The sequence below is a fragment of the Anoplopoma fimbria genome, chromosome 10 (genome assembly GCF_027596085.1).
Source record: "Anoplopoma fimbria isolate UVic2021 breed Golden Eagle Sablefish chromosome 10, Afim_UVic_2022, whole genome shotgun sequence".
Taxonomy (NCBI): Eukaryota; Metazoa; Chordata; class Actinopteri; order Perciformes; family Anoplopomatidae; genus Anoplopoma; species Anoplopoma fimbria.
In genome coordinates, this window is record NC_072458.1 from 22,242,846 (window position 1) to 22,260,159 (window position 17,314).

The following is a 17,314-nucleotide window of genomic DNA, read 5'->3' on the forward strand; positions in this document are numbered from 1 at the left end:
AGTGGGATTCTGCATACCCCCCATAGAGCACCAGTATCAGGTTTACTGGACTCATTTATTGGGAGTTTGTTATTCTGCTGCGACTTGGGGCCCGTGCAGCACCCTGTAAAAACCGCAACATCTGACTCTGTTTGCATTAAGAGGCTGAAAGCGGGACTCGAACCAAAGGGGGCCTGGTCCCGTTTGGAGTCTATAATCAGGCTGAACAGCCCATAAAGACGTCTGGGTTAATGCCGGATTTCGAGCACTTCAGATTTTCCTATTCGAGCATGAATCCGGTTCTGGGAGAGAGTGGCTACCTGGCCCCGCAGCATCAGCACCACCAGCAGCACCACCAGCACCAGATGCAGAACGACTCCTCCGCCCTGGAGCCTGGATACTTCTTCGGGGACCAGGGTGGGTTCGGCTCGGAGGGGCTGTCCGGGCTGGACCTGGGCTCCATCCCGCCGTCGGGCCTGGCCTACCTGCACCTGAGCAGGCCCCCCGCGGCCACGGCGCTGCGCAACGACCTGGGCTCCAACATCTGCGTCCTGAAGACCCTCAACCTGCGCTTCAGGTGCTTTCTGGCCAAAGTGCATGAGCTGGAGCGCAGGAACAAGGTGTTGGAGAAGCAGCTGCAGCAGGCTGTGGAGGACAGCGGCGGGGTGGAGGCCCACCAGAGGCCGCAGACTAAAGACATGGGGGTCCAGACTGGGTTCATTGGGCCGATCCCATCCAGACCAGGCCTCATCCCGCTCCACAACGCCAACACCTCAGCCTACCTGCCCGGCGGCCTCCTCTCCCCCACCCTCAACCCTCCTCCTCTGTTTGACAACAAATACCTGGGGAGCAACTTCAACCCCACCTCCACGGATTCAAACTCCAACTTCTCCATCAGCCCGGCTCTGACCCCCACAGACCCGTCCAAAAGCATCACCAACATCAACGAGAAGTACACCACCCCGACTCCTCCACGCTTCCTCCCCGGGTCCATCTGGTCCTTCAACCACACCCGCAGGTTCGGCACCGGGAGGGAGTCGTGCGTCACCGGGCCAGGGGTCTCCTGGACGCGGCCGGACGGCGTCGGGGTCCAGATCGACACCATCACACCTGAGATCAGGGCTCTGTACAACGTGCTGGCCAAGGTGAAGAGGGAGAGGGACGAGTACAAGAGGAGGTGAGGGTCTGATGCATGGTGGTTCTGATGCATGGTGGTTCTGATGCATGGTGGTTCTGATGCATGGTGGTTCTGATGCATGGTGGTGCTGATGCATGGTGGTTCTGATGCATGGTGGTTCTGATGCATGGTGGGTCTGATGCATGGTGGTTCTGATGCATGGTGGTGCTGATGCATGGTGGTTCTGATGCATGGTGGTTCTGATGCATGGTGGGTTATTCTTGTCAGGTTGAGCAACTTTTTAAGGCAATAATGTGTCACAATAATAAGAATATTGTGACCTATATTGGTATCAGAATAAGGTAAAATCACAATAAACAAAATGCAGTTTTAAAGCTTTTTTTAGTCCATTTGCCTTGTTATAAAGTGAACAAATCACTTTGCTTGACATCATTAATCTGAGAAATATATTTTGTGAAACATTACTGTCATAAAAAAACTATATTTAAGGAATAAAGATAAGATAAGATAAGATAAGATAATCCTTTATTAGTCCCGCAGCGGGGAAATGTGCAGGCTTACAGCAGCAGAGAGTAAAGTGCACACAAGAGACATAGTAAGAAAGACAAGATAAAAATAAAAAAATTTAAAAAAACAAGTATTATAAATAAGCAATAAAAACAGTAGAAAAAACACAATAACTGAAATATAATATTTACAGACAGAAAAAAACTATTTTAACTATTATTGCACAGTGTTTTTATTGTCATGTGTCATGTGGAATAAAGGATCATTTATTGTCATTATGCAACACAGATGCATGACAATATGCAGCTGTAGCCCATCTGCAACACAACAAACACACGACAAACAAACAGGAGTGCAATCCTGAAGTGCATATGTTGCTTTTGCATCATAAGGAATGTAAACAGCAGCAACAAAAACAATTCTCTGGGCAGATGATATTGCCGACATCTTAACATTAAAAATTCAACACGGGGGAAAAAACACTGTCCATCATTTTGACTGATGTTTGAGCACCGAGCATCATGATGTAAACACAGAGTCCAGCTCCATCCCAGACCTCGGAGGAGCCAGGCCTCTGCTTCACTTCTCCATACATCCCCAGTTGCCAGTATATTAGGAAGTTCATGCTTCATATTATATATAATCGATGCTCAAAATACACACTTTTCCAGTAAAAGTACATTTTTTCACCTCCACTTCACCACCAAGCTTTAGCTCCTTCTCCACAATATATTCTGGCTCTGGAAAAAGCTGAAACATGATTATTGAGTCGGGTTGAGTGATTCGGATTTGTCGCCCCAAACCGTTTTATGCTGAGGTGGCCATCGCCTTTTAATGTCTCTGCTTGTTTTGTGTCAGTGAGTGCAGTGCTGCAAAGCGCTGAGCAGTGCTGCTTTATGGCAAGCTGTACAGGATTCATTTGACATTACGTGATATTAATTTGGCAGATGATTTTATTCAAAGTGACTTACCCCATGAGTGCATTAAAAACTCTATGACTAAGAGCTCAACGTCATAAAAACCTTGCAGTGCATTTGTTTTTGCATCAATGTGAGAACCTTACACCTTAATTTATCTTTTATTTAAATCACTATATTAACTTGAAAAAGGCTGATTCATCTGTAAGTTTCTTAAATGAACTTTACAGCAAATTGCATACACAGTAATGTTTTACCCATTTATTGTGTTTGCATATTATCTAAACAAAGTAATCTTTCTGCTCATGCAAAAATATGATTGATGATTTCTAAGTATTGCACGCTACAACTTTGATCAATAAATACGACACTGGAATCTATCAAAACATAATTGCACCTGTAGTAGCAGTTGTTGTTGAATTCTTTGTTCCTTTTTTCTTTTTGTGACCTTTGTAACTTAAATATAACATAAATTAAAGCCTCAGAAAAAAATGTTTGTGCAGAATGAAAACAAGGCAGTTGTAAATGTGCAGCTTTTCTGTTTCTTTCTGTTTCTTTCTTTTTTCTGACCTTTAACCTCTATTCTTTCTGTGAAGGGTTTTGCTCGGCATGCAGCTTCTTTTTCTTTTGAGCACTGACCTATTTCACACACGTACACTGACACACTGCTGCTTTATGCTAGAAACTACTGACCTCGCTGTTCTGTGCTCCGGCCTGCTGAGGCAGGATGCCACTGCAAGACAAGCTGTCAGTCACATCGATTCATGAAGCAGCGACAACTCACTCTGACCTGTGTGGTGCTGTGCTTATCGTTTACATTTTTAAATGCTGCACTAAACCATAATCCAATTTTGTGTGTTTGAAGGCTGTGAAAGTGAGATTTAGATAGAAGTGGTTCACATGTTTCCTCCAATTAAGAAGTATTTTGCTTTCTTAATGTGATTTTGTACATCAGTTAAGTTGGGCTGCAACTAACGATTATCTTAATTGTCAAATTAATGTATTGATTATTCAGTTGTTTGGTCTATAAGCAGTTAGAAATGGTGATATCTGTCAATCAGTAGTTCCCAAAGCCCAAGATGACGTTCTTAAATGTCTTGTTTATCCACAACTCAAACATATTCTCTTTACTGTCATAAAGGAGTAAAGAAAAAATCACATTAAATAAGATGGAATCAGAGACTTTTTTAACTTCTTTTCCATAAAAACTTACTCAAACAGGTTGATTATCAGAATTGTTGCTGATTAATTAAATAGTTGACTGCTATTTATTGTGGCAGCCCTACAGTTCAGCACAGACAGGGAGTCTGATTTAATGGAGAGTGAGGAGGCTCTTTATTCTAATGTTTGTAGTTTGAAGAATGCTCCCTTTGAAATGTTTCCTTTCTGTTTCCTTTCCTCTGCATTTGATGACGAGCTACTTTTGGGTTCAAAACATACTTTTTTTAATGTTATAAAGTAAAAAATAAATGAAAAGGCAACATTCTGTGAGTCTTTGGGAAGTAGAAATCCTTCTCAGGTGAAGTGAAGGAGGTGAGGAGGTTGATATGGGACGTCCAGGTCTCAATCAATACAAAGTCCCATTATTTTTCTTCAAACAATGTTCAGTGAGCAGCGCTTCAAGGCTTGAATGATATAAAACCCTCCTGATTGACTCATCAAAACAAAAGATCTAACTGTGTAAGAAAATATTAGGTTCTTTAATAAAAAGTCAAATGTACAATCTTGTTGACATAAAAACCTAAGAAGTGTCAGATTCTTAAAGTGAACAGCTCTTAGTTTGCTTCATCTTTAATCTTATTTATTGACTTATTTCTATTTCATCTCTTATTTGTGCGTGTGGCTTTTTCGCCATAGTTGTGGCAGCTAAGGCTCATGGGTATTGTAGTATTTGAAGCTATCCAATGTGTTACAATGATGGAAAAAAAACATGATTTCTCAGAAATGATTAAAACTAATGGCCGTAACATAAACCTATGATATTCCTAAACCACCCAGTGCTGTACCAGTGTTTCTATGCAGGGCTGCAGCCGTGGTTTTAGAAACACAGAGGAAATGACCTCACTGCTCTTTATTAAAGCTCGACCCGTGTTTACTTCCTGGAACAACATCACAACTCTCCTTCAGAGACGAGTCTTCACTGAAGGTTAAAGGAGAAGAGCTTTAATTCAGCTGTGACTGAACGTTTGTCTGCAGGGAGGAGGATCGTCTGGGGAGAAGTTTAACATGAGCTGTTGTTTTTTTCCTCCCACGCGATCTCCCATCTTCCCCTCTTTACTGTCCTCTTCGTTTGGACTCTTCCTCTTCCTCCTCCTCCTCTTCCTCCTCCCCACCAGCTGGGTTTTGTCCTGGTACCTGCAATGCAGCACTGTTCTGTGACCGCCAGCAGTGATGTCACCCAGACTCCTCTCTGTCTCCATTTTATCTTTTACCCTCTGCCTCCCTCTCAGTGTCTCTCCCTCCTCTCTCTCTCTCTGCTTATCTTCACCTCCTCACATTTTACCCTCTCCATTTTTATGCTGTCTTGTTCTGTGTTCTTTTAAACGTTTGCTGCTGTCCCTGTTGACTCCTCATCCATCTCTGCCCTTCTGGCTGCACACACCTCGTTTCACCCCCCCCTCTTCTTCTGTCCCATGTGAGCCTCTGCAGCGTCAGGCGAACGCTGACATCATCATTAACTACATCAGTTCATCCCCAAACCACAAACCACATAGCAGTCTTTGGATTTATTTTTCTCTTATGCTCTCTGTTTAGTGAGGCTGTATTGTCATATTTTTGTTTTTTTGCATATAAGAAAACATGTTGCCAAAGCATATACAGTACAAAAATACAACAATCATTGACCATGTGATTTCTAAAACCACATGCATTAATCTGAAGAATACGTATAATTTATTTTTTTATTTGTCATTTTAAATGTTAAATGTTTGCCATTTTTTTATTCATTTTTAATTACACTTAAAACGGAACATGCTCTGTTTTTTCAGATTTGTATTTATTTTTTAAATGCACAGCACTTTGCGCTACATAATCTGTATGAAATGTGTCATATAAATAGAGATTATTATTATTATTATTAACAACATCTTCTCTTCTGGGAAGGTTTGGCTGCAGGAACATTTCTCCCATTCAGCTACAAGCACATTAGTGAGTCACAACACTTACGTTTGTTCATAAAGATCCAGCTTGCTTGTCAATGTTCAAGTTCATCCCAAAGGTGTTGGATGGGGGTTAAGTTCAGGGCTCTCTGCAGGCCAGTCAAGTTGCTTTATTGTCTAAAATATTGTTATATTGTTATATCCTCTGGTGTTTATACATACACGCTTAAATTGTCTCTGAAGGCTTAAATGCTTTCTCGCAAATGTCATCTCTCTCGCTTTACCAATATCGCCTCGTAATAGATGCAATGAGCGGCTGCAATGAGTCATAGTGTGTGTGTGTGTGTGTGTGTGTGTGTGTGTGTGTGTGTGTGTGTGTGTGTGTGTGTGTGTGTGTGTGTGTGTGTGTGTGTGTGTGTGTGTGTGTGTGTGTGTGTTGGAGGGGAATAGAGCGAGAGAGATAAAAGTGGAAAACAACATCATCATCTTTTATGTAGATACAACGAGGCCACCCAGTTACTGTAACATTAAAGGGAGCATACTTCTGGTTATAATCCATTAACTCCAATTCATGTACACTTTACATCCCTGCTGGTTAATTGAGTAAACACAGCAGAAGTTTTTAGATTGATTTCTTCTTCAGTACTCTTTAAAAATCAAGTTGAAGAGATTTGAATGTAAATATTCAACAATAGTGAATATTTCGTTGTTTTGTGGTCAGAGATGTGTGATTGTACCAGCAGGGAATATTCTATAAAAGCTTTGTTTCTTTATTTCTTATGTTTAGATTAGAAAGTTAGCTTCAACCTTTCTAAAGCAGAGTTTTTTTGAATTCTCGTAGACTTGTATGAGCAGATCGATACCACTCTAATGTCTGAAGGCTAAATGAAAAGCTACAGCCAGGAAGGAATTATCTTAGCTGAGCATAAAGAGAGGGAACAGAGGGAAACGTCAAGCCTTGTTGTGTCCAAGTAATTAAAAAAAGAACACCTATCAACCTCTCTAAAGCTCACTAATTAACTAATTAACAAGTTGCATCTTGTTTGTTGGATCTTTTCCTACAGCCAGTAGAGATTGAAACCTGTGTGAGGACAGAAAAACAAACGAGGTGTAGGGTTTTAATTGTCGAGCTTTAGAGGAGTTGATAAGTGTATTTTTTTAACTTTTGACTGAGCCAGGCTAGCCGTTTCCCTCTGCTTCCAGTCTTTATGCTAAGCTAAACTAAGCTAATAACCTCCTGGCTCCAGCTCCATAATTTGAGTGAATGCACAGACATGAGAGTGGTGTTGATCTCCTCATCAAATCTACGCTTTTGCACCATCCAGCAGTGATGCCATCATCGTTTGTACAGATGAACCAGCTTCTGCGTAGCCAGTCCAACGTAATGACTCCCAGCAGCCTCACTGCAGAGCAACGTGTTGAGACTGACAAACAGATGAGAGCAACGAGGACGTCAGCTGACTCACCGTTAGCGTCTCTGCTGACTCATCTGTGTCTCGTCTCCCAATGTAGATGTTATGCCCCTCGTATGTGACACATCTGGTGTTCATCAGCAGAAACAACACAGATCTGCATGGAGTCACGTGTGACTTAGTTGTGTACTTGTTGTGTACTCGATTAGGAAATTATCTCTGTTGACATCGATGCAATCTGATCTGAGGTCATCCCCCCAGAGACATGATGTCATCATTTCAGTGCTACAGCAGCTCCAGATGAGCATTGTTAAAGCGAAGGACAAAGAGGATGCACAAATGGAACGAAGCCAGAACAGCTGAGATGATTAGTTGATGGTGTTTGAGGAAAATGCACCAATTTAGTTAAAAGCCAGACGCACAAAGAGTTGCAAAGTGTTTGAAACAAGTTGTAGAAGGGCAAACGATCAGACAGTAAATGTGTTGCATTTCAGAACGCTCGTAGTCCTGCACTGTTAGCTCAGCCTCTGTGTCTCCACTCTCTGTTTCTGTCCTCTCTACAGAGAGACTGGATGAGTGTTGTTGCATGCTCTCCATGCTGTTCGTGCTCTACATTCACACTGCATGATCTCTCCTTATGTAACACCTGCTGAGTAACACTACTGGTGTTAGCAGAAGCCTTGATGCTGCACAGTGTAGGTCAGTCGGGTAACCACGTGGGTTTTGCAGAGAGGAAGATGTGGAAGCTGCACTTATCTCAGGCTGAAACTCTTCACCAACCTCTCCTGATCCTCTATTGGTGTAGAGATCAGCTGAACAATCTATATACCAAAGATAACACAGGAAGAAAGACAAAGAAGAACAAACAGTCTGAGTATTGTGTGATCATTTTATTCTGTTCTTCTGCTGCAACGTGCTGATTTATCTGCATTAATCTCTGTTAATAACATTACTACTGTCTGTGTGTTTTGTAGATGGGAGGAAGAGTACACGGCCAGAATGGACCTGCAGGAGAAGGTGGCTGAACTGGAGGAGGTAACGTGACCTTTAATAAGCCCTATTATAAAAACCGCTCCAGCGCAAAACTTCATTAAAATCTTCTATTTATTCAAGATGCAAAAAACTCTATCCATATTCACCCGCTTTCATAATGCAGCTCTTCTTCTTCTCTAGTTCTTCTGAACGCATCTCAGCTATTATTTAAATAACAAAGGATCCAAAGGATAAAAAACACATTTTCTTTCTCAAATATATTGTACTAAATACAATTCAAGGGTCATTTATTATCATTATGCAACACAAGAAAAACAGGACAAAAACACTCATTCTTGAAGTACATTTTCGAATTTGCATTAGGAGGAATGTAAACAGCAGCAAAAAAAAGGGGAAGACAACATGGCTGGCATTTTAACATTAAATATTCGACATCCAGAAAACATTGTCCATCAAGTTTGACTATGTTTGAGCACCAAGCCTCATTGAGAGTCCTCGTCCTACAGGAGTCCTGCGCTCTGTCCTGCAATATGCCCGCCACAAATAGTCAATTCCTAAGCATGTGTAATGAACTCCTCCAAATATTCATTTGATGAATGCAATCAGGAGTCTGTGCTTCAGCTGAGTCTTCAGTTATTATCCAATCTATATATTTAGGCTGTAACCTCATACATTGTGTGTGTGTGTTTTTGCAGGACCTGCAGGAGAGCGAGGTGTGTCAGGATGAGCTGGCTCTGAGGGTGAAGCAGCTGAAGGCCGAACTCGTCCTCTTTAAAGGACTCGTCAGCAACGTGAGTCTCTTATGAGCTGCCTTTGTCTTTTAAAAAGTAACCAAAAGATTCAGAAAATCAAACTGAATCTGGAGTTTTTCATTTTTTTCCACAAGCATTAATAAAAATAATTAAAGCTATGCTGGCAAAGTGTTTACTGTGTCCTTGGGATGTAGAAGAAAGGTGCGAGTGTTTAATAAGAATCTTTTCTATCTCCATCAGAACCTGTCAGATCTGGACAGTAAGATCCAGGAGAAGGCCATGAAGGTGGACATGGACATCTGCCGCCGCATCGACATCACCGCCCGCCTCTGTGACGTCGCCCAGCAGAGGAACTGTGAGGACATGATCCAGATGTTCCAGGTGTGTTTGTGCTTATTTAAATAAAGATGTTCTCGACGAATCGTCCTCCTTTTATTTTTTTTAAATAAACACCTCTCCCTCCAGCAGGTGGCCACGCCCCCCTCCACCCTGAACGGCCGGGCCAGAAAACAGAGTGGGCAGTCGGCGAAGGGCGGAGATGGAGACGAGACGAGCGTGTCCGAGAGCGAGGGGGGCGGGGCTAAGGACGAGGAGTCGTGCAGCACGTCGGCCAATCAGATCAACGAGCAGATGCAGAAGATGCTGAACCAGCTGTGGGTGTTTTGGCCAAACATGTTGAAACACACTGATGTTACACCGTGACGTCCATATGTCTAATGTGTGTGTGTGTGTGTGTGTGTGTGTGTGTGTGTGTGTGTGTGTGTGTGTGTGTGTGTGTGTGTGTGTGTGTGTGTGTGTGTGTGTGTGTGTTCAGGAGGGAGTGTGAGTTTGAGGATGACTGTGACAGTCTGGCCTGGGAGGAAACGGAGGAAACTCTTCTGCTCTGGGAAGATTTTCCTGGATATCCTCTGGGAGTGGAAACACAGGGAGAGGTACGTAAACACACATTTAATTGCAATTATTCAAATGCTCGTTTTAATTATCCTTGAGATATCTCTATATAAATGACTCATACTCACAAACCTGTCATGTTTGAGTAACATATGGGGCTTCTACTAATGCGTATCTTCAATATCAATTCATCTAAAGATTATTTTTGGGGCCCAAGGCGACGTTTAAAAAATGTCTTGTGTCAAAAAGCCAAACATATTTTATATAAAATGAAGAAAAACAGACTTTCTGTCGACTCATTAATCACTTACTCGACTAATGTTTAATAATTGTTTCTTTTAAAGTATTTTATTACTTATTCTGTAGCTGTATTTCATCACTTCATCTGATTAAACACATCAGACGGCTGCTTTAATTGAACTTAATGACTTTTATAACAAAAAAAGAGAATTTACCCCAAAAAAGTGTGTACAAAGTATAGAAACCGTTACACAAAGACTGAGGAAAGCACATTTGAAACATTAGTACAGATTTAAATTAGAAAACATATGTCACCATTTGCACATGTAACTTTAACGTGTGTGTGTGTGTGTGTGTGTGTGTGTGTGTGTGTGTGTGTGTGTGTGTGTGTGTGTGTGTGTGTGTGTGTGTGTGTGTGTGTGTGTGTACCTCAGTGTGGATAATTTCATACAGTTTTCTGCTTTGAATCTGTGCTCAGATGTCCAAAAAAGCATTTTTTCTCAATCTTTCCATAACCTCATTTAGCTCACATTTCATATAATTTGGGCACATATTTTAGTAGTAATTCAACATGAAATATTCTCCTACAAATCTTTTCTACACATTCACAATCTTTAATTTATCGTGCAGTTTTTTCAGATCTACAAAAGGCGATTTCATAACTTATTTCACAAGCCCATAAGTCTTATTGACCCTCATTGTAGCATATATATGATTCCTGGCTGCCTTTTGTGATAAAACCCTGTGGGATGCAGTGTTTTTCTTCAGTAAATCTAAGAACTTTTCAAAGTGGAAAATGATTTAAATAAAGTAGTAGTAGAAAGAACAATCCTCAATAAGAAATAACCCCCAAAAAACCCATACTGAGGAGTCAAAGCCACAGTAGATGAAACAGAAGCTGCCTTCAGAATGTGAGCGCTGTCTCATAGAGAAGCCCTCACTGAATAAACAGGAGTCATTGTACCTTCCAGAGTCCTCATTACAGACTGGAGACGGCCCGACTCAATCCCGCTGACCTGTGAGCTGTTTTTAACTAAATAATCCAGAGAGGCTAACGACCTGCTTAGTGACGAGCTGAAAGGAATCAACACAGATTAAAAATACTTTACACACCAGGGGTGAACTCACACAGGTTTTATGTTTACACATGTTGACTCCTCAGATCTCCATCTCTTCAGGAAGGTGTAGTTTATTAGTCCATAATGTAGTGTTTCCATTATTCTGATGTATTTTTCAGGTTTATAATTCTGTCTTTTCCCCAAATACGCTGTTTGTATCCAGCTGCAGCAGCAGGAGGAGTCCATCGAGGAGGTGATTAAAGACACCGAGTGTCTGTTCAAATCCAGAGAGAAGGAATACCAGGAGACCATCGACCAGATAGAGGTGAGTGTGTTACATAACGGAGACAAACAAACACCAGTAAAGTCAAAAACTGGTTTCCACGACAGTTGTACGGTAGTTAAAGTTGAGGTTGTTTTTATCAGAACAACAGTTTTTCTTTATATTTTTATCCATCCATCATTTTGGCACGGCAGCCAATTCTTAATACTATATTACCCATGAGCCTCTGCTGCTGTTGCCATGGAGAAGAGGCCAGTCATACACATGTATCAGAGCAGGAGCTCGTTGTTAAAAGTTGAGAAACAAAACACGGCTTTACAGTTTAAAAGTGAATTGATTAATGTTGCAGTTTGTGAGCGGATGTTTCTTGTTGAAATGCACCTTGGGAGTCGTAGTTAGCGTCTACTTTGTAGCTTCAACTTTTTAATCAAAGAAGCAGATGTTTTTAATGCAGTTCTTAATCTTTTGAACTGATGATTCAACCGTGGGGGTTTCATGTTGCTTCCTATAGAAGCACTCAAACTGTGAGTCATGGAATATTGTTTATGGGAAATTGAATGGGACTTCCTGCAGCAGAGACGCCTAAAATAGAAACTCTCTAGCAGTATTAATTGGAGTAATTAGAGGTAATGGAGTCAGTAACGTTAATGAGTTTGTGTTTTCTGTTCTGGTCAGCTGGATCTGGCCACAGCGAAGAGCGACATGAACCGTCACCTGCACGAGTACATGGAGATGTGTTCCATGAAAAGAGGACTGGACGTCCAGATGGAGACCTGCAGAAGACTCATCACGCAGAGCGGAGACAGGTAACGCACACGGAATCCAACAAACTGCCATAAATGACCCCTGATTAGAGGGTTAAAGGAGGTAAATGTTGTTGTGATTGTGAGACGTATTTAAATTAAACTGTATGGTCATTTTGATACCGGCATTCGATTCTTTTTGTACCCGTATAGAAAGAAAACATTAATGTATATGGGCATATAAGGATTTATGGCACATCTGTGGCATCTGACAAAAATAAATGCTGTGACATTTTACTAGACTGAAAGCTTCCATTTACATAACGGACAAATACTTTTAATGAATTAGAAAAGGTTGAGTAAACAATATAGAAAACTGACATGTTTTTTTTACATTTTTGGCTCATTATACAAATAAGGAGAGTAACAAAAAGAGAGTTGGTTAACGTGTTAAAAATGTCTTATATATACTCTATGTAGAGTTTTTTTATCCATATGGTTACATGACTCTTTTTAAGATGCATTCAAACCAAAAGTGTAAGTTCCTTCTTGATTGAGTAGCTGTTCTAGAGGTTTTTGATCATATCACAATATCCTACTTAGCTCTCTAAAGATTTCTTAACCATGTTTGGGTAAAAAATGAAATTTAAATGTAGTTATTGAGCTTGATACTTTGGCTTTGTTGTGATAAAATCAAAACCCACTGAATGAACCATGTGCTGAGAATGTTTTGTCAACAAAGTCAATGTTTTTCACAGATCAGGGATTTAGTTTCAGGAAAACAGTTTCTTAGTGACATGAATGAATGAAATGAGAGGCACAAACAAAAGGAGGTTATAGAGAAAAACTTCAGCTTTCTGCTCTTGCAGAGTGATACATTCTCTTCATCCTCTCTCTACAGGAAGTCGCCCCCACTCATCCCTGTAGACGACACCGATGGCGAGGAGAAGCAGCAGCCAGCTCTTCCTGCTGAGTGTGAGGGCGTCTCGTACTGCGACGCCAACGCCGCCATCCCTCCTCTGACCTGGAGGAAACCTTAACACACACTTCAACACACTGCTGGTAAATAATGTCACACCGATCAACTCTTCTCTTCCTCCAATGTCTCTGTGGTTTTTTTGTTAGACATTATTCTAAAACCAGCAGATGTAAAATGCCATTTTTTTTATATTTAAGCTTCTCTAAAAGCACCTAGTCTGATAATGTTTGGTCCGTTTTACTGGACGTCAACCTGACAGCAGGTATATTTGAGCAAAAAGGTGGATTTAATCTGTATAATTAAACAAACTTCCACTAAAAACCGGAATTTGCTTGCAAAGCTTAAAGAATGAATAATAAAAATGGCAGTAATCTTCACTTGTTTAACTGCTGCCCTCCTGTGGTTATCAGCCGTAACTGCACCTCAGTGAAGGTCAAACCGAACAAAATGGCCCTTTTTAAAAACATTCTAATGACAGAGATTAAAAAGGACCCATTTTATTTTGCACACTGATCTTGCTGTTGAGCAGCAGCTGATTGTTTGCACAGTTTCTGTATTTATCCCTTTCAGCTGCAGGTGCACGGAGAGTCAGAAACGCACAAAGAGAAAAAGTTTGCACACAAACTGCTCGTTGAAGTGGTCAAGAGTGTTACATGTATGAACAGTTTAACTTATTCATTATTATTATAGAATGCTTGTTTTTTGATTGTGTTTAATCCTGTCGTGTGCTGCATCTTTAAAATGTAAATATTGCAGAAATGTAATTCCTAAAAGTTTAATTACCCGATTGCCCTACTGAAGGTAAAGTCACTATTTCACCGAAAGTTCACATTTGACAGATCTCCAACTGTCAAAGCCCAACTTGCCTTAAACTGACAAATATGACACCTTCTCTGGTAGAAACAGGAGCGAAAGTCAGTCAAGAGAACTGTCCTGAAGTTGGTTTATTTTCTGCCAAACTGAGTACGAAGAAATAATCTTGCACTTACAGAGAACAGCATGTCTTTCATTTTCATAACTATTTCAATAACTAAATAAAACCCTCTTTTCAGAATGTATAACAACAAATATGTTCATTAACATGTTGGGAGATAATACAGTAACAAAACAAAGGATCTTTAAATTCATTAACTCTATAGTTAGTGTGACTGTCCTACTTAAAACCATATTCTTTTTGACTATAACTTAGTAAATCTGTTTATTTGTAGGTTAAGTTAAAAGGTAATCTTTTCTGTTATGTGTACTCTTAACTATATCTCCATTCTTCTACTGTGTTATAAGCAGATATCAGAACTCCAAATAAATATTAGTTGAAGTGCCCTGAATGAAAGTTCCTAAATTAAAAGTGCTAAACTTTTAATTGAAAATGCCTTTTATTGTTTTGTGCATTTCTGAACGTAAATATTTTATTATTCTGGGCTTCCTGTCTCCCACACGGTCTCCAGCACTTTGGGTTATAAATAATATAATTAGACACTTCCATCCAAATTTTCCATGTGTGCAAGTTGGTGCACTTCCATTGAAATCTCAAAGTTAATTTGGTTTGTGAGCGAGTTAAATGAAATCGATTATCTTGTAGAAATGTGACCTATAAAAGGACAGATGAAGGGCTGTAATTAATTATTATTCTCACTGATTAATCCTGCAATTATTTTCTATTCTATCTAAAATATGAAGAAAATATACATGTTTGAGAAGCTGGAACCGGTGAAATTTACGGCCTTTTTTGCTTAAAAATTACAATTTATCAATTATCAAAAAATATTGCTAATGAATTTTCTGTCAGTTGATTAAATAACTGATAGTTCAACTTGTCTTTTTTTCCTTAATTTAGTTTTGACAATTTGAAGAATATCACAGCTGAAGTGGATGTTTTGTCTCTAATTTAAAAGGGAAGGTGTCATATTTATACACCATCAATCAAAAGCCAACCTCCACGTTGATATCTATGACATCATTACTCTGAAAGTCCCGTGTGACACGTTTCGAACACTTCTACTGCAGAAAGAAACGGTCGACAACAGAAATTTAATTTATTTTACAAAAAGTGAAAACCTATTTTAAGAATGTACAGTTTGTAAAGGCTAAATATTGTATCTAATGTACATAATACGTGTATAATGCTGAAATATCTAATGCTGTGAGCTTCATGTTCCTGTGATGTAAAATCAGTGGCAGTTAATATTTATTTTATACCTTTTAGTTTTACCATTGCGATTATTATCAGCTGATTTATACATCTTAATACTATTGTATTAGTACATCAGAGTAAATACACATTCAGCAATGATTACAAGTTAAAGTGAGTTTAGTTTTTAAGTTTCCTGTTTACGAATTTTGCAGGAATTGTGTGTTTTAAAAATCACGATTTCTTTTACCGTCTGTGTCTACAGTTCATCTTCAAACATCGTTAATTAAATACATTTCTGCTTAATCAATAACCTGCCATGTTCACCACATAAATAGATTGTTTAAAGGAACACTTTTAGTTTTAGTCCTGTAGTTTTTCTTCTCTGAACACATTTCAAATCAAAACCAGACTTTTAAAAAAAACCTCAAAATGCTTGTTTCCATAAACTAAACTCTTATTTTACAGATATGTCTTAGTGCTAACAGAAAAAAAATGGACTGAAATGTAAAAGTATTCCTTTAATGTCAAGGAAAAGCAAAGAACCAGCAAGTGTACAGTATATTTAAAGCAAAAATATGAAGTCTCACCTCATTAAAACTGTACAGACGCTGCTTTAACGGAAACGTTGACGGCTAAATGATCAAAATGTAAATAGCATCTGTTGAAAGAGCAGAAATAAATAAAGTGTGAATGGAAAGAAAGTTACTTAAAGGCCAAATGAAGCATATAATAAGAGAATGTGGCTGATGAAATCTGATTTAATTGTGAGCTTGGATTGTATTCTCCATCACTTCACCTGTAAAACAAGTCACAGAGCTGTATGAATGTATCGGAGCTAAATGAAGAGTTGCACAGAATAAAAGACATCGAAGGAGTCTCTGTTGTGAGGGGTTTTTGTGCTCGACTACAACATTTCTACTTCTTTTTTACTCCATGTACATGGATACGTATATATTAACCTCCCTATTCTGTGGGGAAAAAGTACTCACCTTCAAAAAAATTCTTAATAGTGAACTTACTGTTCTTACTTACTGTTGACAAATGATAATGTTCTGTACTAGGACTTCTTTCAACATGCTACACTATGACTTTAAATTATTTTGTTCCGACATACTTTACTATTACTTTTATTACTTTGTACGAGCTACTGTTCTATGACTTTTTTTGACATACTACACTATGACTCTTTTTCAAGATACTATGACTTTTTTATGACTTTTATCCGAAATGCTACACTATGACTTTTATGACTTTTTATTCAACATACTATACTATGACTTTTTTTCGACTGATTTGGATACGTATGTATTTACCTCCCTATTTTGTGGCATAAAAGTACTCGCATCCTTCAAAAAAATATTAATAGTTAACTTACTGTTGACAAATGATAATGTACTATACTAGGACTTTTTTCGACATAATATACTATGACTTTTTTATGACTTTTTTTCAACATGCTATGCTATGACTTTTTTATGACTATACTTTTTTATGACTTTTTTCAACATGCTATACTATGACTTTTTTCAACAGGGGGGTCCGCAGAGGTACTGCAGGTGGATCGTGAAATGAATGAAATATGACATTTTAATATTTTTTTCCCCCAATTTTCTTTCCTCAAATTTTTCTGTCTGACTAAGATTCCAGACACAAGGACGCATGCTGCAATATTATTTGAAAAGAAGATACCGTTGTAAAAAAAATAAGAATAAATGAAAAAACAACGACATTTACTTCACCCACAAATCATTTTTGCAAGATATTGGTATCAGTTGACAAGGTATGTTTATGAATGGCATTGTCACGGCCACCCTACTCACTGTACCTCCACATGTTGAATGTGCAACATGTAAAAACATGAATATGTGAACCTGTGTATTATTTGAATAGCTTAGTATTGAATTCACAATAACAAGGTATGTTTATACAGTTTATACATGGCACTAGGCCCAGTTTAATATAAAACATCATTTTATACAATATATATAGTAGTGGGTCCCTGCTCCATCTTTCTATCAGTTTGGGGGTCCTTGGCCTGAAAAACATTGAAGACACCTGTGCTATACTATGACATTTATTCAACATACTATACTATGACTTTTATGACTTTTATTCAACATACTATGACTTTCTTTCGACTGATTTGGATACGTATGTATTTACCTCCCTATTTTGTGGCGAAAAAGTACTTGC

General features: G+C 39.2%; 1 protein-coding gene across 1 annotated transcript; it reads left to right on the forward strand.

Annotated features, from left to right (window-relative positions):
• Nucleotides 1-230: 230 nt before the first annotated feature.
• Nucleotides 231-13,051, forward strand: iffo1a (intermediate filament family orphan 1a). The gene is made up of 9 exons (XM_054605544.1): nt 231-1,156; nt 8,026-8,086; nt 8,740-8,835; nt 9,037-9,177; nt 9,262-9,449; nt 9,611-9,728; nt 11,209-11,310; nt 11,944-12,074; nt 12,913-13,051. The coding sequence occupies exons 1-9, from the start codon at nt 231-233 to the stop codon at nt 13,049-13,051; spliced, it is 1,902 nt and encodes a 633-aa protein (XP_054461519.1).
• Nucleotides 13,052-17,314: the final 4,263 nt, after the last annotated feature.